Source organism: Pyrgilauda ruficollis, unplaced genomic scaffold (assembly GCF_017590135.1).
Source record: "Pyrgilauda ruficollis isolate IOZ18807 unplaced genomic scaffold, ASM1759013v1 scaffold210, whole genome shotgun sequence".
NCBI lineage: Eukaryota > Metazoa > Chordata > Aves > Passeriformes > Passeridae > Pyrgilauda > Pyrgilauda ruficollis.
In genome coordinates, this window is record NW_024520319.1 from 338,201 (window position 1) to 362,997 (window position 24,797).

Sequence of the window (24,797 nt, forward strand, 5' to 3'; positions counted from 1 at the left end):
ACTTCAGTTAGAATAAGTCATAAAAATGTCTTCTTTACAATTCTCTTTGGTTTAAATAAATCAGGAAATATGTGAAATACATAGCAATTGACATGCTGTGTGTTTTCAGAGATAAACTGGGAGTTTGGATTATGGGAGCTGGATGGATGTTCTAAGTGCAGGGAAACACTATTGCTGGATATGAGTGGCATTTCAGGAAAATAAAGTAGAAATGGTGAATGTATTTAAAGCTGACTGTTCCTAATGAGTTTTCCTGTCTGGTGGCTTGACTTATTGAAGCTCAATATGCTTGAAATGGCCTGGATTTGAAGTCACACTTGGCCAAACTGGTTTTTGTTGTGCTATTGCTAAGCCCAGCTAGAAAGAATAGGGAAGGTGGCTTGATTAAATTCAGCAACATTTACTTTTTCCTTAGTTAAAAATGGATAAAATTTACCTTTCTGCTCCTGAGTGTTTAATCTCTGACAACTGCTCCTTGGCCCAAGCATCAATTGCTGCTCCCCAACTCCTACACTGAAGCTTTATCCCCTCCTGTGCCTTTCACACTGAAAGGTGTTTTCCTTTTTATCATGGTCATTCATGCCTTTGAAGGTCCCTGAGCTTGTGTGGCTTGGATTTTTTTCCTTTTTCCAGATGTATCCCAACATAGGGATACATTTATTTAGGCTGAAGGAAAAAGATGGGGTGAAGAAATAATGTGAAAGTTACTTTTTGTCAGAGCCAAAATTAGCTTTGGTGGCCATATTCCCCTCCCTTTCCCAAATGCAGGCTGAGGGTTGCTCTGACATTCCTCACAGGTACAGGGCTTTCAGGGAAAATCCCCAAAGCCTTGATAATGCCATGATCACATCTGGACAGGGCTCATCTACTGATCCCTTCACCAGGTTCTGCCTTCCTCTGCTCAGGGTTTGCTCTTTTTCCCTCTGGGTGCTGAGAATCCCTCCCTTAGAGTTCAAATGGTAATTAAGAGTATTTTTCCCCCCAGAACTTCAAGTTGCTTAGAGAACTCCGTGCCCAATCACTCTGTGAAACAAATTGCATGGAAGTAACAGAGATCACAGCTGGTTTAAGTGATTTACCTTGGCATTATCAGGTGGCACTTCTGTTGTGCTCCTGGAAGGGCTGCACAGCTCGGTGATGAGGTGAAGTGAGTGGGCAAATGCAGGTTCAATGGTCTGTGAGATCTGTTTCCTAAGCTCTGACTTTATTCAACAGCTCAAACAGGGAAGGGAGGGAGGAGGAGGAGGAGGATGCTTTCCTAAAGCAGCACCTAAAATCCTCCTTCCACAAGTAGAATTATCGAGGTTTTTCTCAACAAATGTCTGAAGCTACACCTGAAACAATTAGCTGGCAAAGTGATTTGAGCTGGGTTTCTGTGAGCCTGAATGCTCATCCCTCACCCTCTGAGACTTCTGCCTTGGAAAGGCCACGAGTTCTTGTAGAAACCCTCCCCTCGTGTCCTTGGGTGGAGTGCAGGCTGGCAGGGGGATTCCAAATATTTAACAGAAAAATTGCTCTGAAATATTTATCCAGTAATTGTGCTGAACAGCTTTTGCTCTCCAATTTAATCAAGTATTTTATCACCACTTCAGGCTGCAGGTAATAGACCGAACGGAATATTTTGGATCTTACCCCTCTTGAATTATTCATGGTCCGTTGTCTCTGTTCTCAGCTTGCCAGATGAATTACTTGTGTTTCCAATAGTTAGGCTTGATTTATTCTTTTTTCCAGCCTGTGTAATGCTTAAACAATTCCCAGGCAGATTTGGAAAATAACTTCTTGAAGACACGGAGTTTAGGATAGCATTGATCTCTCATGCACTGATGCATCGAACTGACACCATCCATTTGAGGGCAGAGCTCACCAAGAGAGACTCATATTTGAAGACTATAAGTTGTCTCTTCCACAAAACACCTTTTTTTTTTTTTTTTTTTCTTTACTGGCAATATTAAAAAAAACAGTTCCTTTTAATCTTGCCCTGATGATTCATCTACACTTTGATACTTTAAGGCTATTGAATACCAGAAGTTATACGCTCTGCTTTTTGGCAGTGGAACTGAGATATTGGAGGGTTTGACTGAAATATGTGTCCTGACAGTGGGGCTGAGGGGGACATGAGGAGTTTGGGGGAATCAAGCAAGAGCTGGCAGCACTGGGAACTCGCCCTAAATATAAAAGGGAAGCCTATTTTGCAGGGGTCACAACAGAAATAAAAATGGTGATTTGGAGCTGGAGAGTGTGTTTTGACCTGTGTGCTTCCCACTTTGAGCTGGACAATCTGTTTGTGCTTGATGTCTGTGTCTAATCCTTCCTAAGGAGGAATAAAGTTTATTGACTGGAGGAAGAATGGTGCCTGTGTGGAGGTACTTGGATAAATCACTCACTGTGTACCTGAATTACCTCTTTTTTGGTTCTTTTCTACATGAAATCTTTCATTAGAAAGAGCTGAATTAGTATTTAAGTGCTGTGCAAACAGAGGGCTGTAGCGAATAAAGCAGCAACCACTTGAGAAAGGACACGGCCAGTTTGCATCATTAGTTCCTTTAAATAGAAAAAAACCAGTTTTCAATGCAGAGTTCAGTCTTGAGCAGCTCCTCATGCAGAAGGATGAAGTGTGTGTGTGTTGCCTGTGTTCGGGAGCTGTTCTGCAGGGTCTGTTCTGTTATTCCTCTCTTTTTGGCAAGTCCTTCCAAATAGTTTTGTGATTAATCGAGCTGTTGCTGTACATCACAGAGAGGTGATCTCATGGATAAACTTGCTTAGAAAGCTCTTTCTCATCTGTTGTAGCAAATTTAGCCAGGCATTTGAAACACTTTACTTTTTTTATTGTTTCTCTGCCAGAAATATTTTAACTGCATTTTTGTATGAGCCAGTGATAACTTTTCTTATGAGCTGTGAGCCAAGAAGCTGCTGAAGGTTGCACAGTTCAGTAAAATGTTTTTCCTGGCCTTGATGCTGTAAGGAAATGGCTGTGGAAGTTTTCCTAGATTGTGATAAAGAGCAAGGAGTGATGAAATGGCAGGGAACAAGAATACCTGGAGAGGGTGGATGTTAGGGAAGCCTGTTATGAGCTCCCAGAGCTCAGTGCTGGGGTTTGGCAAGCCCCTGTGAGATACACTGGGCTGGTAACAGCACAGTACTGCGCAGTGACTGCAGACTTGGGACAGGCTTTGGTCTCCTTCCCCTGGTCGATTTGACTTGCAGTTGTAAAATGTTAAAATACAGTTGGTATCTGGGAAGAGGGAAAACTTAACATGAATAAAATAACTGGGAAAGGGAGGTTTTCCCTTGCTGAGCAAGGTGCAAATGTGCCAGTGGAAGAGGAGTGCTGAAGTGGCTCACTTGTGATCCATTGCCTGCTCCCAGAGGATGGGTTCTGGCTTCCATTGCTGCACGTGTGCTCTGGGTAAGGGGATGGGGCTGACACCTTTTTGTGATGCATTAAAGCATCCTGAAATATGAGGTATGCTGAGGGTCAAGTGATACATATTCAGGGTCATAGAGAAACAGATTACGAGTCTGCACCTGGCATTTAGTATCTGAAAATTTCGTTTGGCATTCAGTTTTGATCTTCATCTCTTGTATTCACTTTCTGCTGCCAAATCTGGTGGTGTGAATCTGCTTCTGAGTTTCCTGAGAACCTGTGAGTTTGCTCCTGAGAGCTGCAGCTGAGCCATTTCTTCTTTCTCTCCCAGGAATGAAGTTTGTTTCCCCTGTGCAGCTCTTAAATGTGTTATTCTTTAAGCTGGTGAGTAGCAGAGGCATGCTTCACTCAAATGTTAAGCCCAGACTGGTAATCTTTGACACAACTTTTCACTTTAACCCTGTAACTCTTTTGCAGTCCTATAGTTATAAAGAGCAGGATTTAGCTTCTCTATTTTTCTCTGTAAAGAAGATGATGGAAGAGTATGGAGGAGTGCCTGATGTGCTGCTCTTAGCAGGGATGTGCTGTATGTGGTGCCATGAGCTGTGTTTTGAAGATGCTGAGATCAGGAGTGTGGTGGGGGGACCTGGCCAGCAGGGCAAGGGCAGCCTCTGCTGCCAGTGAGAAATTCCCAGATGGCTGATGACAGCTGAGGAAACAGCTGCAAGTGTAACCTGAGAGCTTGCCTGATCTGTGGCATAGCCCAGGCATGCATCCATTGTATTTTAGGGTTGCTCTGAAGAAATAGTCTTAATAAATCCACATGACTGTGCTCTATTAGTCAATTCAAGATGGGCTTGCTCACTACATTTTGACTTTTAGATCCTAATAGGAGCTGACCCTCTTCCACCGTGCTGCCTGTGCCCAGCAGGCACGTGTGGGTGCCTTGACAGAGCTTGTCACTGTTTTATTTGGGGCAGAAATGGGTTGCTGATCTGAAAGTTTAGTTACCCATATTTCCTGTGGATCGCTGGTGTGCCTGTTGTCCATCTGTAGACACCTGTGTGTCAGGTCTGCATGCCACATGGATTATAAAAGTTGGTTTAATTCCTGCTGGAGCCTTTGCTAGTTGTTTCCAAGCTGGGTTAAAAAAAAAAAAAAAGAGTTTTGGAAAACTGCAGTCTGAAATATGTGTAAGCTGTTTGAATAAAGTCTGCCTTGTGTTGTGTGTGTGAGTGACTTCTACTCCACTGTGTTGATGCCTTGTGAAGGCTGACCTAGAACAGAGACTAGATGGAGTTAAAGAATAAAGCAGGGTTTTGTTAAAAGGCCTCCATGGATGCACCTTGGGCAGCACAAGAGCCCAGCCAGGGCTGCACCCAAGATGAACCAAAATGGACACAAAATGGACAACTTGTCACAGGGTCTGTCACTGTGATCAGTTCTGCTCCATTTGCATATTGGAGTTAATTGTCCAATTCCAGCTCCAGCCCGTGCAGTCCCATCCTGCTTGTTTTTCTCTCTTCAGCCCACGTTGTTTGTGCTCTTGGGCTGAAATTTGGATCATTTGTCCTTGGTGCCCAGCTAGAGTAGGAATTGTTTTGTCTCCCTGCTCTGTGCAGAGAGCTCACCATCCCTTCATCTGAAGCCCAAACCCACACACCAAAGCAGCACAGAATCTGAAAAATATAAAAGCTAAAACCTGAGGCATCAGTATGGAGTTGCTTGCTCCATACAGTGAACTGGATGGTAGTCTCCTGAAGGAGAGGAAAATAGGAAGTACAAATGCCTTGGTCCAGAAAAATTGAGTGAAATAGTCCTCTTGGTCACCTTTGAGTTTATTGTTTTGGTGTAATAATATTTGTAAAGCTTTGATGTTACTTGAAGCCACTAATTTTTCTTTGATAGAAAAAAAAATTCATTTGTGTTGTAGTGGCATGAATATTCACATACTTGCTGGGTAGTGCCATTGGTATCTCATGAATTTGCTCTCCATCTTGCTGCTGTTGATAGCTGGTAAGCTGCTACCAGCTGATGGCTTCAGAAATGCTGTTGTAACAACACAAATCATAGGTGCTGGCAGCAGCAGCTCTGAAATCAGCCAGCTGACTCTGTGTGCCCTCTCCTGTTGGTAGAGCTTCTCCCTTGGCTGTGGTGGTCCCTCCTAAGCTGGCCCTGGTGACTTCATGGAGATGATCTCTCTCGGTGACTTCTCTTGGCACATTAAGGGAAAAGAGCTGCTGCAATGAGCAGCAAAGCACTGCCAGTCTGTGCTGTAGTTTAAGATCAAGTCAGTAAAGGAGACCTTTAAAAGCCCATCTGGAATTCTGTTTTGTTGTCCAACTGTGCCAGGTTGGCTGCTTCTCCATGGCCAGGGACTGTAAACTCGGCTACCATGGCGAAAAGCAGGAAAAATGGATCCCCAGGATAGCTTTGCAAGAGACCTTGGAGGGATTTTTCCCTTGTAATGTGGTAAAATAGCATAAGAAGCATTCATTGTGTTACTATTTGAGCCATTTCTGTGAGATCTGTTTTAAGGAATCTGGAACATCTTTGCTTGGTCTCAGACTCCACTTGCTCCCAAGTGCTGTAGCACATGGAGAGGAGATGCAAAGGTGCCAGTCACCCAAATGACTTGTGACATGTACTTTCTGTGAAGAGCAAACTGACAACCAGTTTAAAGCCTCCTCTATTATCTCAACCTTTTCCTGCTGTTCCCAAAGAGCAGACAAAGGCAGCTCATCACTTGTCTCCTTGACTGAACTGATGTTTCCAGCTCTTAACACATTTTGCTGTTAACAAGAAACTTCAGAGGAATGAAACACAGTTTTCAGGTGTGTTTCACCAGTCCAGGGCTGGACTGCAGAAAGCCTGTGGTTGTGGCTATAAATCACTGCTGTGTAATCTGGACCTACCTTTCATCCTCGCTCCAGCAGCGCACAAGGACTTGGTGTTTCAGAGATGGGGTGTGGAGGGAATGTGTGGCTGGAGCAGCTGCTGAGCAGGGGTAGTTGGCAGGAGGCTTTGGAGTCACAGGCTTGCAAAATGGTTCCTCCATGCAAATTCATGTGTTGGACAGAAGGCTTTCCTAGAAGGAGAAAGCAGCTGTTTGAATGTGGCAGTTTATGACTCACTGATGCCCTAACAATCAATTTAGGCGCACTGAGTTGTTAAATTATGTCTTAGTGTTTGCTTAGGTACTTCAGTTGGGATCCTTGAAGGAATCACAAGGTGGGAAACGCTCCCTTCATAGAACTTAGCCAGCTGTCCTGTGGTTTTTGAAAAGCTCCTTGTTCTAACTTAGTGTTCATTTGAAGTAGCGTTCTCTAAATGGACCTGAGTGAGGCACAGGAGCCTCTCACAGGCAGCAGCAGGTGACTGAACCTGATGTGTTTTCTCCTGGAACAGTAAACTTGTAAAGCAGCATTTCCAGGCTGGAGCTGATGGGCTCCAGTGTCCTTTGCCAGAATGTGCCACAGGCAGTGTCAGAGCCCGGGCTTGCAGAAATGGAGCAGGAAGGGTCTTGCGCAGGTGGTGTTCGAGTACAGAAGATTGGTTGTCTGCTTGGCTGCTGCAGCTCCTGTGCTGCTCAGGTTCCTCAGTGGTGGTTCCAGGATCAAGCTGGCCCGTTGTCCTTCACAGGTGAGCTTGGATGTGTGGTGCAAGTCGGACTGCAGGTACAGCAGCTTATCTTGCCCCTGTTGTTCGTGATGAAGTGGATATGGTGGCCCAAGCAGTGCTTTAACAGCTGTAGCCTGTTAAATCTAAGGACTGGCAGGGGTTGTTTCTCTGGAGTCTCCCCCCCATCCTCCCCAATGAGTGTGTCTCTGTCAGATGGGAATGTGCCACATGTCAGCTAATGATTTGCCTAATAATGTGGTTAAGCACCAGTGCAATCAAACCAGTGACAGAGTTAAAATTATCTTCTAATTAGACTGAGAATCAAAAAAATCCTGGCTTGTGGGAAGAGGAGGGAAACAGGGAAAGAGTTTGCATTGAAATGCAGTTCCAGGAAGGTTTTGGGTACCAAGAGAAGTTCGTGTCATGCCACTAAGGTGAGCCTGACCCTTGCGTGAGCTACCTCTAGCCAGATCAGAATGAGCATTTTTAAGCCTCTTGCTGGGCTGTAAATAGTGTGGAGAAGGCTTATTGAAATCTATTTGGGACTGTGCAGGCTTTATTTCTATTTATCTTTGTAAATTCCATTTATGCAAGGTCCACAAGTCCTGATTTTTCTTACCCAGCCACCACCTCCTACACCTAAGATGTGTCAGAGGTGTCGGTGGTTCTGTGCAGGGCTGGTAAAGGGGAGTAGGGGGGTGGTTTTACAGCCCCTTTCTGTAACCTCCTGGTGCCTGGAGGGTACAAGGTGGCCCTCTACAAAACTGCAGGGGTTTGTGTCTTGGTAGCCTTGAGGCTACTCTAAGTGACACCCTTAATGGAGATCAGCAAGGGAGCAGCACCACAGAGTGAGATGGAGTTGGCTTTGCATGCCCATGGCATTCAGCCAGCAGGGACAAGGGTGTTCCTATTTCCTGCTGGGATTTCTGCAGGGTGTTGGGGGTTTTAAACATCACAGGAGCTGCCTTTCATAATTTCCAGGGAAATTATGGTTCCAGCACTTGCGTAACAGGAGTGACTTTTACAAGATGCTTTGCTAGAAGTTGCTTTTTTTTTTTGGAGAAATCAGGTATTTAATCTTTTGTCTGGAAGATGCACAATTCCAAAAAAGGAGTTTGATATTAATTAATAATAAATGTGCATGAGAAAGTTCCCTCTGCCAGACGTCATCCCCTGAGCTGCCACACGCTCTCCTACAAACTTGCCAACGCATTTCTCACCAGCCTGCAAAACCAAAGGAGTGGTGGTTGCTCAGTGGTCTGGGAGATGATGCTTCTGAATTTTTCAGTGTTCTGCAGGGTGGAGGTTTTGGTAATCCAGAGAGTCATGGTGTCAAATTCATGACACTTAATGTTTTACTGGATTTAAATCCATCTTCCCTGTCTACAGAAGGTGAGAACAGCAGTTATTGCTGATCAGAGTTGTTTACTGTGTCTGTTAGTCTGTCAGACTGGCTGCTGTGTTGTTAAACATACTGTCTATATTAATAACAAATAAGAGCTGGGAAATAGAACAGGTCTCACAAATGTTTCGAAGCCAAGGGCCACACAGACTCTGTTCTAGACTGTGAAACTGTTAATGTCTCTCTTGGTTACTGTTAAAAAGTTGAACTACTGTGTTTTTGAGGTATTTGGTGGCCCAGCCCCTCGCTGCACATAGGGGCTTGTGGCAACTCGGTGATGACCCTGTTCAGAAAGGCAGGAACAGGCCAAAGCTTCCCCTTGCCCCTCTTTCCAAATCCAGCATAACTTCATAAATACCTTGTTAGCATTTGCCTGCTGAGAATCTCTCAGGGAAAAAAAACCAAAAACCTCAGATGAACTTGAATTATTTCTGTTCCTCTTGCCTGCAGGCATATTGGAATGAATCTTTCTGGGTTCCTAACATGGAAAAGAAATTTATCCCCAGAGGAGAAGGGTGTGCCAGTCACCCACCGTTCAAGTGTGATTCCCAGGCTGTATTCAAATTCTTGCAGTTGTATCTTGGCCTGAATTCTTTTCTCAAGTTTATAGTGATATCCTTGAATTACAGGAACACAGTGTAGAGATGAGACTTTGGCCTTTTCAAGCTTTGAAAACACTCAAGTACCCTGTGTCTGTTGTGTGAAAGGGCAAGATAAAATTTGGGGGGGGTTGTTTGCTGTACAGCTTCCTCACTGGAGATGGCACAGGGTCACTGGGAATGTCACTGCAGAAATGGTGCTTGTCTGTAGGCAATCCATGTGGGATGTGCTCTGCCTGAGTGGATTTGCTGGGTTCTTGCACTCCTGAGCAAATCTGATTGCAGCTGGTGCAGTGTCCTGCGGCGTTGTGGCAAGGCTGTGACCTGTGTTCCTCCCGTTTCCCAGCTCTGTGCTCATCTAGCTGCTGCTTTCCCAGCTGTGCCTTGTGCATGTTTTTAGTTTCCATCGTGACTGTCGCCTCAGAAATGAGTGATCTTTGATATTTAGTCTGAACTCGATGTAAGTGTTCCTGGTTTGCGTGTCTGCAGCAGTGGTCACTGAGGATTTTTTTTGCCTCCAGAGTTCTTTATGGATTCTCCTAGTATTTGTCTGGACAGCCACTTACACTGCTCCTAGCAGCTATTTTAGTGCTTCTCTTAATGCTTTCTCAAGGGCTAATGTGTTTTCAGTGCTGTGCTGGGAAAGCACGCAAGGTTTCGGCTCTCCGAGGCAGTTCCAGAGTCCATCAGGCCTCCTGCTCCCCAAAAGGGTAAGCTCTTTGCTTGGAAATGCCTGGGCCTCATCCCTAAACTCATCACCTTCTTGCTTTCTGTCTGATTTGAGCAATAAGCTTCATCTATACTAAAAAAAACCCAAACCAAACAAAAACAGCCAAAAAGCCCTGTGAAAGAGGGATCCGCTTTTGATGTCTCACGTGAGTGTTTGGGTGTGCAGGCTTTCAGCAGAGCCCATTGGAGGAATTGTGACCAGCAGCTGTGGCAGCTGGTTGTGGTTCACTTACAAGTTGTTTGGATCCAGCTCACCCATCAGCAAAGCAGTGTAAGCAGGGAGGGATGAAAGAGAGATTGTAATGGAGGCCCAGCTCTGAATCATTCTTCCTTTATGTCTGGACTTTCCAAGCTCTTGATGCCTATTTTGGGGATGATTTTAAACTGTGTCTATCAGACTGAACCCAGCAGATTTCACAGGCTTAGGAAAACAGGCAGCATGTCAGCTGGGGAGATGTGTTCTCCCCATTGTTTGTTCACTCAAAACAGCCAAAATAATTATACAAACAAAGGAGAGAGAGAGAGAGAGGGGCTTTGGTATGGCAGATAGTGACAGGACAAGAGGGAATAGGTTCAAACTGCCAGAAGGCAGGGTTAGATGGGATGTTAGAAATTCTTCCCTGCAGGGTGGGGAAGGCCCTAGCACAAGTAGCTCAGAAAAGTTGTTGCCCCTGGATCCCTGGAAGTGTCCAAGCCCAGTCTGGATGGAGCTTGGAGGAACCTGGTCTGTGGAAGGTGTCCCTGCCCATGGCAGGGAGTTGGAATGAGATGGGCTTTAAAGTTCCTTCCAGCTCAAGCTAGTCTGGGATTCTCTGATTCTCTCTGGCCTTTTAAAGCTATCTCCATAGAGGAGCAGAAACCTGGGATTCACAGCTGAAAGAGCTTTAAGTCATAATTAGCATTGGATCAAAGGAAAAGTCCTGCTTCCCAGGGCTGTTCAGTGCAGTGAGGAAGCATTAAAAATGTTCTTGGAAAGAGAGTACGGAGAGTGTCTGATTCTGTGTGAGCTGAGCCAGCCTCCTCTCTTGGATGGAAAGCATATGTTTTGAAGTATGTTTTGAAGCCCTTACCTTGATGTCTGTCACTTCATGGCTTCTCCACAGAGGCTCTTTTTGCTCTGTTTTGTGTGTATATTTAATTTTCCAGAGAAGAATGGTTCAATTTTCATTAACTAACTGAGACTGTCAATGAAAATACAAACTGTAAAGGTGTCTCTGACAGCTTGTATAACTCGGAGCCAAATTGTAAATTGCCTTCTTCTAGACCACTGAACACCTATCACAGTATATTAAACCCAGTTTAATTGATTTGGAAAAGCTTTAAGGAAGTGATCAAGCCAAAGATCTCCTGTTACTTTCCATTCCAAATCCCTCTCTCCCAGGATAATCTCTTTTCCCAAGACTGTTCATTCTTAAATGGCCCTACTGACTAGAAAAATTCTAATTTTCCTAGTAATTTTTTCTAGTGGTTCATTTCCAAGGCTTCTCAATCTGTTTTAAAATGAGTTAATCCTCAGCCTTCATATAGGAAAGAAGTGTGAACTGCAAACCCTTTGCAACATGTGTATCTCTGATGTGTGGTTTGTAGCTTATGATTGGGCAAGTAGTTCAAATCAGCTTTTTGGGACTAGCAGTTGAAAATGGATTTGTTTGGTGTTGGATCCTCCTTGTGTTTTATTCTTCGGATGAAGCTGCAACAGCTTCTATGGGGAAAAAACTGTAGGTAGAGGTGTAAACACAGGATATTATATGTTCTGTGCTTTTAAAACAAAATAAAAATACTTGAACTGAAACAATTTGAAAAATTTCAGTTAAAATCCTACTAAAACAAACCTTGTGATCTAGGGGATAGAAAATTTATAGAAAACAGTATTTTTAAACAAAGAGATGGAATGGAATGGAATGTTCGGGTAATCCTGGTTTATCACACATCCTGGCAGTGGTTAACTTGATAAGTTAGGGGAAGTCATAGGTCTGTTTTTCTTTAAGATTCTTTAGTGATTTTTACTTGGATGCCTGGACTTAATCATTATATAAACTAAAGATGGGTTTGTGCATAGTGTGTGTCCATAAACCCCGTTTTGACTGGTTTTGCCAAGACAGAGGAGGGAGGTTTGGGAGGGGACAGAGTGGATTGGTGCTGAAGGTGGCCTGGCCATGGGCACTTTGGTGGCACCTACAGGGGGGCAGCAGCCCTTCCAAGGGCATCCAGCCTCTGGTCCCCACAGGCTCAGCCTGGGGGAGTGATGGATGTTGCTGAGCTTTGAGGGTGGCACTGGCTGTTAGATCAGTTTACAGCTTTCCTCAAACTTTATCTGTTCGTGCCTCCGTTGTGCTTCCATGCATTTGAGCCTAATTACACTCAGTTTTGTAGCACAGCAGTGCCATGCAGGAGATGCTCAGATGAATAGCTCTAAGCTATTAGGAGATGCTGTTGCAGTCATTCCCTTTATCAATGGTCAATTAAATTAAAACCTTTTGATCTCTAGGCCTCCTGCTTATGACTGAGGATGAAGCAGTCAGTGAGTGTTCCAGTCAGCCCCACCTGCTGCCAAGGCTGGGGTCTGGGGAGCAGTCCCACAGGTGATAAAAGCTTTTCCTCCTCCAGAGAAGCCAGGAGCAAGTTTGTGTTTCTGAAACCATGCATGGAATGCTGCAGGATACCCTGTGGGTGCTGCTCGTGCTGTACAGAGGGGGTCAACCCCACTTTCTTATGGTTAGGGAGATGGAGCACCTCGGCTGTGAGGAAAGGCTGGGAGAATTGGTCTTGTTCAGCCTGGGCAAGAGAAGCTTTGGGGTAACCTAATTGTGGCATTCCAGTATGTGAAGGGACCCTACAAGAAGAGAGACTATTTACAGGGGGGGATGGCTTTAAACTGCCAGAGGGCAGGGTTAGTTGGGATGTTGGGAAGAAATTCATCCCTGGGAGGGTGGGGAGGCCCTGGCACAGGGTGTCCAGAGAAGCTGTGGCTGCCCCTGCATCCCTGGAGGTGTCCAAGGTCATGTTGGGCAGGGCTTGGAGCAATCTGGTCTGCTGGAAGGAGTCTCTGCCCATGGGAAGAGAGGCTGGAGCAAGATGATCTTTAAGGTCCCTTCCCACCCAAACCATTCCAGAATTCTATGACTCTGACCTCCTCCTCTCCCAAACAGACCAGGTGAGACGAGCAGGGAAAAGCTGAACTGGGAAACCTTGGGAACTGAATTTAACACACTAATTAGGCATCAGGTTGACAATTAACGTGTTTGTGTTCTTCCTGCACGTTATTGGTGTGTCAATAGAGATCTGCCTCTGCAGAGCACTGCCTTTCACTCCTGCTTTAACTTCTGCCAAGTTGCCTCTCCAGGCACGTACCTATGGCACACAGGAGGTGAGCATTGCACCATCTCCTCTCTCAGGGCACAGGAGGAGGGCAATCCTGCAAAATAAGTAAAAGTACATCGTTAACCAAAGGACATTAAACATTAACATATAGGGGTATTAAGTTTGCGTGTAAGTATCCTTGATCTGTGGTCTGGTAGCACAATGAAATGGAGTTCTTTAATGGCTTTAAAACATCCATATATTTTTATTGGATTTTTTTTTTCGTTTCTGTCTGTTGTTCTAGTCTTGCCAGGAAGCATAAGGGATTTAGAAGCCAGAGTTGCACCGTAACAATCCTTATAGCAAGCAGCATATCCAGGGGGAGAATGTCAGGCATCCACTCTTTATTCTGGAAGAGGATTCTTCCAGGGCTTCATGAGATGTGTGTGGGACTAGCGAAAGGATTGATTTTTACTGTTCTAATCACACCTGGTGGTAAACTGCTGCAAACTGATGGTAGAAAGCAGGGAAGAATGCCAAGTTGAACATCCTACACTTTGGTATTTCTTCCAGAATAAACCTGGCCAGTGTGAATTGGCTGCAGGTATTTGTAGCCAAACTTAGTTTTTTGCTTAGGGTCTGAACTTGTGAGAATCAGAGTATCGATAAAGCTTGTCTGGCACTTTTGGGTAACACTCTTAAACTTCCCTGCTAAGTGCCTCATAAAGGATTCAGTCCTAAAGTGAGTTTGGCCTCTAAGGCTCATAATCCAAGAGAAGGAACCACTTTTTGTGGACTGCCTGGATGTGCCTTTGTGGGTACAGCCTCTTGCTGTCTGAGAGTACTTACCTTTCTGTTCCACCACTTTTTGGACCAAACCCAGGTGTAAAGTTAGCCAGAGAGATGAGTTTTGTGTTGTGCTTTCCTGCAGGGAGTTGCTGGTGTAGGACTCCCCCAGCAGTGGGATGTGCTGTGGCTTACAGGATGTTGCACCTCTCCACATTTCAGAGTGTGCAGATCCTCCCAAGCTGTGCATGTGCTGTCTCTGACTCCAAAGCCTGCACTAGCCTGCTGTGCCTTTTCACCAGCGAGGTTCCCTCATTTCTGAGTTTATTTCCCTGGAAAACCAGTGCGAGTTGGCTGCTCCCCAGCACGCACCGAGGCAGAAGGAATATCCCTGCACTTACGGAATCTCGCTCCATAACTCTGCTCAGTGTTTTATTCTTGATGCTGGGAGTGCAGGGATGTCAGTGAGGTGCTGTTTCCTCCTCACTGGGAAGCTCTTTGTTCACTGGGAGAAGAGGGGCAAGAGCTCTTGTTTGAAACTGGTTCTAGCAGAGGCTAAAGGAGTTGCCTGATGGGGTTGGTAAGTGCTAGAGGAAGAAAATCAAACAAGAAACCAAACAAAACAACAGCTGAGCTGCTCTGGGGAAATGGCTGAGGGGAATCCATCTGATGCCTTCTCTCTTAGTTATGCAGTTTTCAGCTGTGGGTGGCTGAGAGAGACAAAATCCCTGAAATTAGTGAGCTCAGAATTCACTGAATTCTTCAGATTTCTTTTAAACAGTGGTTGACAGCCCCCTTAATTTCGAGAAGAGAGTTATAAACTTTTCCAGTGAGATTCAAGTGATGAATCTGGAAATTAGGGAAATAAATTTAGCTCTCAGGTTTCAAAGCTGACAGAGGTTTAAATGCATCCTAGTATTTTGTTTGAGTTCTGTGTTTCAAGCCTTCAGGATTCAAAGGAATTAAAATTCTCAGGTTTTTTTTCCCCCAGTAACCATGAGGATTGTATTAAAGAAGTGGAATCCAAACCATCCTGCTTCAGTAAAGCAAAAATATTTTAATGGTGAAACTGGGATCTGACATCACAAACTGTCAGGGAGAAATTCCAGCCCTGTTTTGTGTTGTCTGCCAGAGGTAGGAAGTTCTGTGTGAAGGTTGGGTGAAAAAGTGAGTGTGAGGGTCTGGTGTACCCTGCCTATCATCTGCCTTAAGTTAGGAATTGGGTATTTCTCTGTAAATTGTTGGCACTTGCAATAAAGTTAAGACTATAGGCTGAGAGAAGGTTTCGGTTTGGGGTTTTGATTTGGTTTTTAGTTAAGGGGGAAGTGATGTGGATGGTGGCAAGGGAAGCACCTGTTAAAAGCAACAGATTCTGCCTTACTGATGTGCTTAAGATGTCAGCTCAACTTTTTTCCCTTTTATTACCTGCTCTTCCTTCTTTTGTCTCCTAGAGGCTCAATCAAACCCATCAAATGCAGTGATGTTCCTGCTCAACAACAGTTCCTGCTGCAACTCCTTGTTTCAGTATCTCCAGAGCAGCAGTAATGCCTGGGAGAAAGGATGAGGAACAGTTACTTCGTCCCTTTTTCCCTTTCCTGCAGAGAATTAATCTCTTTCCTCCTACCCCCTCCTCTTCCTGGACACTGTGGATTACCTGCTTCTTTTTAGGCAGATGGGCAAAGGAAGCAGGGTGAGAAACGAATATTTATAGCTCACCTCCTGTTTATATTCCCTTCCTAGCAGATGTGATAGAGCTTTGTACTAATGCTGGAAGAGGAGAAAATTCAGGCAGGAACGAGAACTGAGGCAAATGAAGATCATTTGCTAATGCGTAGGTCATACAAAGTGCTTCCAAATGTAAGCAATAACACTTCCCACATCTTGCTGGCATTGCCTTTTTTTGTGTCCGTCTACAGCCCGATTTTAAAACACAGAAGAAAAAATCCACAAAGAATAGCACTGCAGTTCAGACGGGTTCTTGTTTGCTTGACCCTCATCCTCATGAAACGCTGCCCTGCGGAGGCAGTGGGTGCAAAATGTTCTTTTTGGTGCAAAATCTGACCTCTTGAGTGGGATGGAGTAAGGGCTTGCTGTCAAAGAGAGAAAGGAATCAGTTCAAGGCAGTGGGATTTAATCAGACAAGTGTTGTTTGGGTCCTGGGAAACGAGCTGCGTGGTTTAAAAAGGCAGCAACTTGGACTTAGAGAAAATTGTGCTCAGAAGTGCGTGGCTTGTTGCTGTCACTGCGAGGGCACAGCTCTTGAGTCCAGAGGTGTTTTTTTCTCCAGCCAGATCCCTGGGGTTTGCATGGATGCGGTGTGAGCTGTTCCCTTGTGGGAGCAGGGGGTGTTTTATCACACCCCACACTCCCAAACAGCAGCCCAGGGTACACCTGCTAGCAAATACTACATGGCTGTATTGGCTGTGTGAGTGTATCCAGAGACCTCAGCTGGAGAAGGTCTTCCATTATCAAGGTTGAAAATCCCTGATAAAGTTGGGTTCAATTTCAAAGGAAGATTGAGATTTTTTTGGTATTTTTTTCTCTCAAAGAGAGATCCCGGAAGTGCGCAATGATGTCTAGGCACCTCAGAAAGAAAGGAAGGGGGTGAGAGATGCAGGCAGACATCTCCAGTGGCAGACAGGCCCGTTTTGATCCCTTTGGAGGTGTCTGAGGAAGGCGGGGAGGGCGCTGAGGAGGAATTAGCAGGAATTATCTGAAGCTGGCGCTGGCAGCAGGCGGGTCCCTCACGAGGCGCCGCCATCTTCCCCTGGTCACCCCGCTGCCCTCAGAGCTCCTCTGTGAGGGGCTGCTGCGGGCTGGCGAGGTCCTGTGAGTGCTCAGAGCCCCACGCTGCTCCATTGTGAAGGGTTTTATCGGCAGACTGGTTTGATAGTCACTGGGTGGGGTGCCTGGGGCTGGGAGGGGTTTCTGTGGGAGCTCTGTGGGGTGTCATGGGACTGAGGGGGGTTTCTGATATCGGTGGGATGTCACGGGGCCGATGGTTGTGCGGGGTATCGTGGGGCTGAGGGGTCTCTGTGGGGGCTGTGTGGGGTGTCATGGGGCTGAGAGGTCTCTGTGATGGTTTTGTGGGGTGTCATGGGGCTAAGGGGGATTTCTGGTATCTGTGGGGTGTCATGGGGCTGAGGGGTCTCTGAAGGCTGTGTGGGGTGTCACGGGGCTGAGGGGTGTCTGATATCTGGGGTGTCACAGGGCTGAGGGGTCTCTGAAGGCTGTGTGGGGTGTCATGGGGCTGAGGGGGGTCTCTGATCTCAGTGGGGTGTCATGGGGCTGAGAGGTCTCTGTGATGGTTTTGTGGGGTGTCATGGGGCTAAGGGGGATTTCTGATATCTGTGGGGTGTCTCAGGAGGCCGAGAGGTGTCTGGGGTTGAAGAGTCTCTGATCTCTGTGGGGTGTTTGGGGCTGAGGAGTCTCTGTGGGGTACCCAGGGGATGAGGAATCTCAGTGTGCTGTGTCTAAGGGGTTTCTGAGCAGAGTTGGATCCTGGATAAAGGGTTGGGTTAGGGGCAAAGTGTTAATTTCAGGCTGTTTCTTGATATTATCTACTTTAATTGGCAGTAAATCAACTTTCCCTTAGTGCAGTCTGTTAAGCCAGTGAGGAGTGGTGACTGATCTCTCCGCCTTCATCCTTTTATCCTGCATCCTGCTGTCCTATTCCCGAGGAGCGAGCGAGCAGCTGGCCCCAGTCAGCCCCTCACAGCTCAATGTATTTCAATCCAGTCAGAGATTGTGTGCTGGTGCAAAACCACTGGCTGTGTTGGGAAGTCACACATCAAATCCCTCAGACAGCAGGTTTCTGGTCAGGGCATGGTTTTGCCCTTTACTTTGCAGACAGCTGGTGTGCAGGGGAAGGAAAAGGGCAGGGACAGAAGGGAACTCTGATAATTTAGGATCAAGGTACTGTGTTGATTCTTTATTTTCTTTTTTTTTTTTTTTTTTTTTTTTTTTTTTTTTGTTGTGGTTGGGATTGAAAGCATTTGAGATGGTACTTTGTGTTTGGACTTAGATATTTATTATTTTTTATTTATATTACAGTCTCACAAGTTGTGAGTTCTACATTATTTCACTAACAAGTTACAAAAATGGCTTCGTATCTATCTTTACAAGGTCTTTTAAGGAAAAACTATCTAATTAAGAAATGACACTTAAATTATTGTTACTTTTAACTTAACTAATCACTCGTGTCTTGTTAATGTAGACTTTTCTGCCTAATTACAAAATACTACTCAAACTCATGAAGAAGGGGAAGAAAGACTAGTTACTACTTTAAAACTTTTATCGTAGCTTTATATATATTATTATATTTTAAAACTTTGAACTCCAAGTTTTCTACTGAGTGATATTGCACACTTCTATTCAAACTGCACACTCATAATCTTAGTTCTGTTATTCAATTTCGGAATGACCTCAGGTCAAATGCTGTGTTCTCCTGGGGGTCAGTGTTTGTGAGCACAGAGAGTCTGAAATTCTCAGCATCCAGGGTTCCAGCATCCTGTTTAAGAGAGACTAAAATCTAACAGATTGAGTACAGGAGCAGAAATGAGGTAAAGACAGATAAGTGGAGCCCTTCAGCATGTTTGAGGTGGGTGGCTTGGGTTGCTGGGGCTGCCTGGGGAAGCTCGCTGCAGTTTTCATCGCTGAGATTCCAGCCTGGAGGTTTTAGGATAACCAGTTTTAGAGCCAGGAAAGACATTCAGTGTTTCATGCAGCAGAAGTCGGGATAGAGAGGAAAGTATCTGTTTCTTGCTGGAAAAGGTGAGCTGCTTTGTGTCAGACTTAAGGCAGCCCCACATAAAGGAGTCCCCTCATAATTTGTAAAATAGATGTTGCCAGAAGCACTTGCAAATGTGTCTCTTAAATGCTTTGCTTGTAGTAAGAAATTTTTTATGCAGAGAATGCTCTGTTTTTCACAAAAGCTCTGCTGCACTGGTACTCCAGGTAATGAGTTAGCAGCATGTTTTACTTGGGTTCTAGAGTAAGTTGTTCACCTTTTTTTCATGCTTTGGGTGTTTTTTTTCTTTTTTCCTGGTCAACTTCTTTCCTGATTTTAATTAGGGTTTGGAGACTCAATCTCCTAAAGTTGTTAGTATTCCATTATTGATAATTACATACCTGGAGAGCAGGAGCTGCTCCCTCTTTTTCCATCAGAGAGCACTCACTGGTAGCCAAAAGGTTGATTTTTTTCAGCAAGGCTTTGGTTAACTTTGTCACCCAGGCAGTATTGAGAAAGCCACATTAGGACCTATAAAGCTGCTGTTATTTTTGCCTTTGGGTTGTCTAATATAGACCTGGAGGAGGGATTAGTTTTAGGTAGAGGACTGGGACTTTTTTTCTCTTGCTCCTTTAATCATTTTGGGAGCGCAGCTGCTGCATAACCCTGAGCCTCTTAGCATGCATCTTACTGCAGATAAGGCAGGAAATGAAGGATCTGATGGATGTGGAATGTGAATTCCTGCATGTGTTCCTGTGAGACCCAGAAAGTTATCCTAGTGCTTAAAGCTTTTTGTTTTTGTGGTCTGCCTTTGGTGCTTTTCACGCTCCCAAGCATTGCTTATTTTGGGAGGGGTGGACAAGCCTGTATCAACTAAAATTTGGGTGCAGTTATTGCACACTTGGTTGCTGAAGGGGCGTGAGCTGTTGGCTGTTTACCTGAGGGGCACATGCGGTCAGTAAAGCTTGAAATGAGTTCCTGTCTGTGCCCTGCGCTGCTCTGATCCGCAGCCTCAGCCTTCTGACACCTTTCTGTATGAAGCTGTTGAGCTGCAGACATTGGATAACACATTCAAATATTTCTCTCCGTCTCAATTTTAAAACAACAGTCTCCCTTCGGAATAAAAATGATGGATGACTCCGTAAGCTCTTGCTAACCTTGGATGACATATCATGACATCTTGGTCTCTGCTCAGTTTTGAGCTCATTTGTTCCTTTTTTTCCCTTCCTGCCCAGTAGAGACTGTTTTTGTTGATAAGGGATTGTACCAGCAGCACAGTTCAGAGCTGCAGGAGTGATAGATAGGAGTGCTCTAACAGATCTCTCCTGTAAAATGTACTGGCAGCACACTGCTGGGGAGGGGAGTGTTAAGGAAACAGAGGGGTTCAGCCCATATTGGGATGCAAGAATTGTGCAGGGGTTAAGTCTGGGGGCACCTCAGCTTTTTGATGAGTCACCTAACGTGCCCTGGTTTTTTTCAACCTGTTTTGCCTTTTCCTGTTTCGTTCTATGAGGGCAGGAGGCTTCTGGAGTGAGCTTGTATCTGTCAGATACTCGTAGCCTGAAGGTAAAGTCTTTGCATGTGCTACCTGATAACATCTTCCAGCTACATGGTTATTTTGCAGTAGGATGATGCTGGGTTTAGCAGGGTTTAGGATGTTGTGTTGTTCTACATCTGGCAGAAAAGCAGAGTCCTGCTGTGCCCTGCTGTGCAGTGTTTGAAAAAATGAATGAAGTATGTTGTCTAGAGGGGAAGAGTGGAGCAGTAAAAACTTCATATCAGTGCTAGCTGTGCTGTGGGATCATGTAAAACTGGTCTATAAACAGTCTTTGGGGTAGTGCTCTCTGATTGAGGAGGGTTTGTGTCTCACTGAGTGAATTCTGCCCACTTGTTGTTATATCTGATACTGTTTTTGGAAGAATTGAAATTCCCCTCCTTAGGTAAAAATTGGTTCCGAAAATCGATTTGCATGTGGTACCACATCTGATCCTTGAAGCTTGTGACTTTGTTGTCTTGGCAATACTATTATATTAGTCACAGAGCTGGATTTGTACAGTATGTGGGGCCATAGCTGTGTTTGTCTCAGATAGTTTTGAGTCCAAAACCTGGGTTTTTTCCTGTGGGAGGGGTAGTCCTGGTTGCTCAACATTAGCACATGCTGTCAGAGAGTTAAGACGACTTGGTTATTTCACTTGCAAAATAGCAAATTTGCCCTTTAGTTCCCAACACACAGGTGTTTTTTACAACATTACTCTTGTTGAAACATTCAGCTTCCCTCTTGAGTTACAGCTGTTTGGTGCCCACTTATTTTCCTGTCTGATTTGACCCTGGGAAGCTGAAAATGAGATTGAGAGGAGGCAAATTGAAAATGACTGATGTTTGTTGTCAAAATTGATAGAAATGAAATATAAATACAGCACCTGTCACAGTGAATTTCTAGAGCTGTCAGTGCAGTGACCATAAGGGCCAAAGGTCCTGCTTTCAAAAAGATTAGTGGAAACTATCCTTGGTTTGGATATCAGGCTTCAGAGGACAAGGGAAGTAGCAATTAAAGCCATTCAAAGTAGGTTATCAAAGGCAACCTCATGAAACACAGAGGTCTGGACAATTTGGCAGAGAAGTAATCAGCAACCTGAGTTTTGTTTGCAAACTTCATTAGAAGTTTACTTAAACAATCCCTCCCTGTAAGATACCTTTATGAAAATGTAGGTTTGGCAGCTGTGTTTTAGTGTTCAGCAAAGAAAAAGTATCCCAGACCATAGGAATGTCCAAATTGGACAGCAGCTGTTGAAAAATCTGAGGCTAGCCACTGAAATATGAGCCACCAGAGACAGGTGAGAGCTGGTGTGTTACTCCTTACTGTGGTGTACAGTTGGGCTGGTTTGTGCCAGAGTTGTAATTTCAGTGTTGGGGAAGGATTAGTATATAACCAGTGTAATATAATCTGAAAAATAGACTTTAAATCAGTCTGGTTGTAGATTTTCATGGGCAAATGAGTCTCTTGCTAAGTTTGCAGAACATGCAAACCCATTCATATGCTTTCTTCCTGTTGGGCTGTTGTTTCTTATTTTTATAGCTCAGTATTACAATTACTGCTTTTTATGTTGGAACAATTTGTTCTTCTGTGCACAGGCATGTTTATTGCTTCATATCTCAGTTTGGCTTCCCTCTGTAAGGACACGAGAAAAGTAATGTTGGCATAGAAAACAACCAAAGAGAATGAACCTGTTAATCCACAACTCTGTAAAACATCCCTCCTGGTTATGCAAAAAACTTCTTTTTTTAACCTTTAAAGACTTGTGCTTTGGTATAATTTCTACTCTGTGTCTGTGTAGTAAGCTAAACGGATTTCTTAAAACTGATTGACCGTGTGGCTTTAAAAATCCATGTCACATTAAGGAAAACAAAGCACAGCTGTTCTGTTACAGACTCTCAGCTGCCCGTGTGGAGAGTGAGGTGTGTAGAGGTGAACTTGGCTGCGGGGGGAATCCCTGTGGGGTGACAGATGGGAAGGGAAGAGGCTGTTCCTGACAGGTGCTGCGGATTTGTGGCTGCTCCGGACGGGAGGAAGTGCCTGGCGCGGGCATTGGGGAGGGGTCGCAGGAGATGGCGCTGGGCCGGATCCTGCCAGACTCTGAACATTTGTCCTTTTCCCCGTGTTTTCCAGGTGCATCAGCGGCTGTCTCCTTGGCAGAGCGTGAGAGTGGTGTATTGCAGTACCGTAGTGCCCTCTGATGGTGAGTCCACACCAGCTCCTGCCTCACTTGGACTTCCACAACTCAGGTTTCATTCCCTGCCCCCTTTTCTGGTGGAGGCTTCTTTGGCTGGGCACCAATCCAGTCTGGAGCTAAGGAGGCGACAGAGAGAACAACGTCAGAAAGAATTAAAGCAATGGGCAACTTTTCTATGAACTGTCCTTACAAAACTGGACAGGCTTTATAAAGAAAGATGGAATTGCATGCAACTGTCCGAGTCTTTTTGCCACACTTCTTTCTGATGTGGCTGTGAGGTCTGTATGACTCCTGCCCTTCAGGGTGCTGTCCTGCCTGGAGGGAGGTGCCAGAGGCTGGAGCCAGGCTCTGTTCAGTGGTGCCAAGCACTTGGACACGAGGCAAAGGGCAGAAACTGATGCACAGGAAATTCTGCCTGGACATGGGGAAAATCTTCTCCCTGTGTACTGGAACAGATAGCCCATAGAGGCTGTGGAGTCTCCCTCACTGAGGATGCTCCAGAACCATCTGGACACAATCCTGTGCCATGTGCTCTGGGATGTCCCTGCTTGAAAAGGGAGGTGGCACCAGAAGACTCACTGTGGTCCCTTCAGCCTGACCCTACCTGCCCCCTTAAGTCCATTTATGTAACAAAAGTGCAGTTTAGCTACATGCCAGAATGGTCAAAAGCATTGCTCACTGCAGTGAATAAATTTTGAAGCCAAAGCAATGTTATTCCTTTATTTAAATTCTAGGACAGTTCAAACATGAAGCTTTTTTGATAAGGTTGTCAGAGCACAAAGCAAAAGGATGCACTAGTGGAACTTTAAAAATCTCAGTGTGCTGCCAATGCAAAGTGGAAAGGAGCAGCTTTCAGCTGCTTGACATCTGCATGCTGTGCACAGGGAGTGGAGCACTTGTGCTGACAGACGTGGGCATTGAGTGGATCCTCTCCTTGTTAAGGCTTGTTAATGAGGTCTGAAAGCTAATAAATGAAGGGTTCCTGCTTCCCCTGCCAGGGTAACAAGTGTGCAAAGACAAAGAGAACATGACTGACTGCTCTGCAGAGCTTGCATGAAAACCTGGCAGCTTCAACAGGTAGAAGTGTAGAGGATGTGTAAGATTGAGATGCTGTGTGCTGTCTGCCTGTGCTGATTTGATTTTACCTTTCCTCATGTTGTGCTTGAATAATTCTCTCATTATTTCTTCTGATAACTTTGCCTTTACCAGTAGCCAATGTTCAGCACTGACTTCTTTGGCAACACTTTTTTTCTTTTATTGTACTTCATTTTGACCTCGTTTGTTGCTCAAGTTGATATTAGGTGAAAATGGAAATCTTGAAAAAAAAACCAAAAAAACCACCCATGACCTCTTGCTGGTGCACATATGGTTGAGTCAAAGCTTTGTGGTACTTGGATGGAACTCATGCCTCAAAGCAACCCCACACTTAATATAGCATGTAAAGCTTTTCAAATCCCCCACGGTCTCATTTAGCACCATTCCTGGCCAGGCTGTAGGTGACTGTAAATGTAAGTGCAGCACACTTGTATAACATTAATTTCTTTTACTTGTCCCATGCCTTTAAATCCTGGCTTAAAATTTAACTAGGGGAAGATTAGCTGAAACCTTAGCTCTGTAATTAGAGAGGTGCCAAATGCTTTGTTCTCTTTGTAACTTGTGGAGTAGATGCAGAAGACACCCAGGGCTGTGGGAGAGAAGAGTGAGGCAGCCATATCACAGGGGCTTGTTAATAACTTTTACTGGAGCTGCCTGCTGCTGTCTGTTAGGTTTGTGTTATTGTGTCCTTCAGACTTCCTTCTTTTCTATGCCTTTTCCCTCTTCAATGCAGTAAAAGTCTGACCAGCATTGCTTGTGTGGGAGGTGGTGAGAGGATCAACCTGCAATCACGGACTTTCCCCACCAGTGAATTAAGCTAGGAAATTACTTTTACAGGGTTTTTGCAAAGAAAATATAAAGCAGCTGTATTTGCAGGCTTATGGACCCTGTCTTTTGAAGGGAAATAATTTGGTCTTTAATACTTTACCTAAGCTGGAAATCCCGGTGAAAGGCTTTGTTTGTGCTCCTAATGCTGATGACTCCTAAAATGCAGGAGGACTGTTCCTGGTAGGCACTTCCTCCAGAGCTGGCAGTCCTGGAGCTCTGGGTGGTACCAACGGGGATCCATGGAAAAAGTGTAAATGCAAACATTGTTCTCTCTTCTCTGCAAAAATCTGCCTCACTGCCTGTGTGATCCAGGTAGCATTTTAAATTTAAAGAAAACCTGGTAGCTGGTGTCATAACAGCTGCTGCTAAGGAGCTCTAAATTCTGTCTGGCAGTCCAAATAAATTAGCACTTTGCTTTATTTCTTTCTAGTAAATATCTGATTGTTGTCTCTGAGTTCTGTGCTTCAAAACACTAAAGCTACTAAAATCCTGTCAGGTGTCTGAGTCTTGAGAAGAGGCATTGATAGTTTTTCAAATACTGGGACCTCTTAGGCTGCTTTAGTTGTTTTAGGTGTCCATACTTGGTTGCTTCCATCTAGTCTTTAAGGACTTG

At 44.9% G+C, this 24,797-nt stretch overlaps 1 protein-coding gene across 1 annotated transcript in view; it reads left to right on the top strand.

Moving 5' to 3' along the window:
* The window catches only part of MCU (mitochondrial calcium uniporter), an 81,449-nt gene that overhangs the window by 46,482 nt on the left and 10,170 nt on the right, over positions 1 to 24,797 (top strand). The window contains exon 3 of the mRNA XM_041468112.1: positions 22,198 to 22,267. Within this exon, the coding sequence (XP_041324046.1) occupies positions 22,198 to 22,267 (70 nt within the window). The remainder of the gene's footprint in view (positions 1 to 22,197; positions 22,268 to 24,797) is intronic.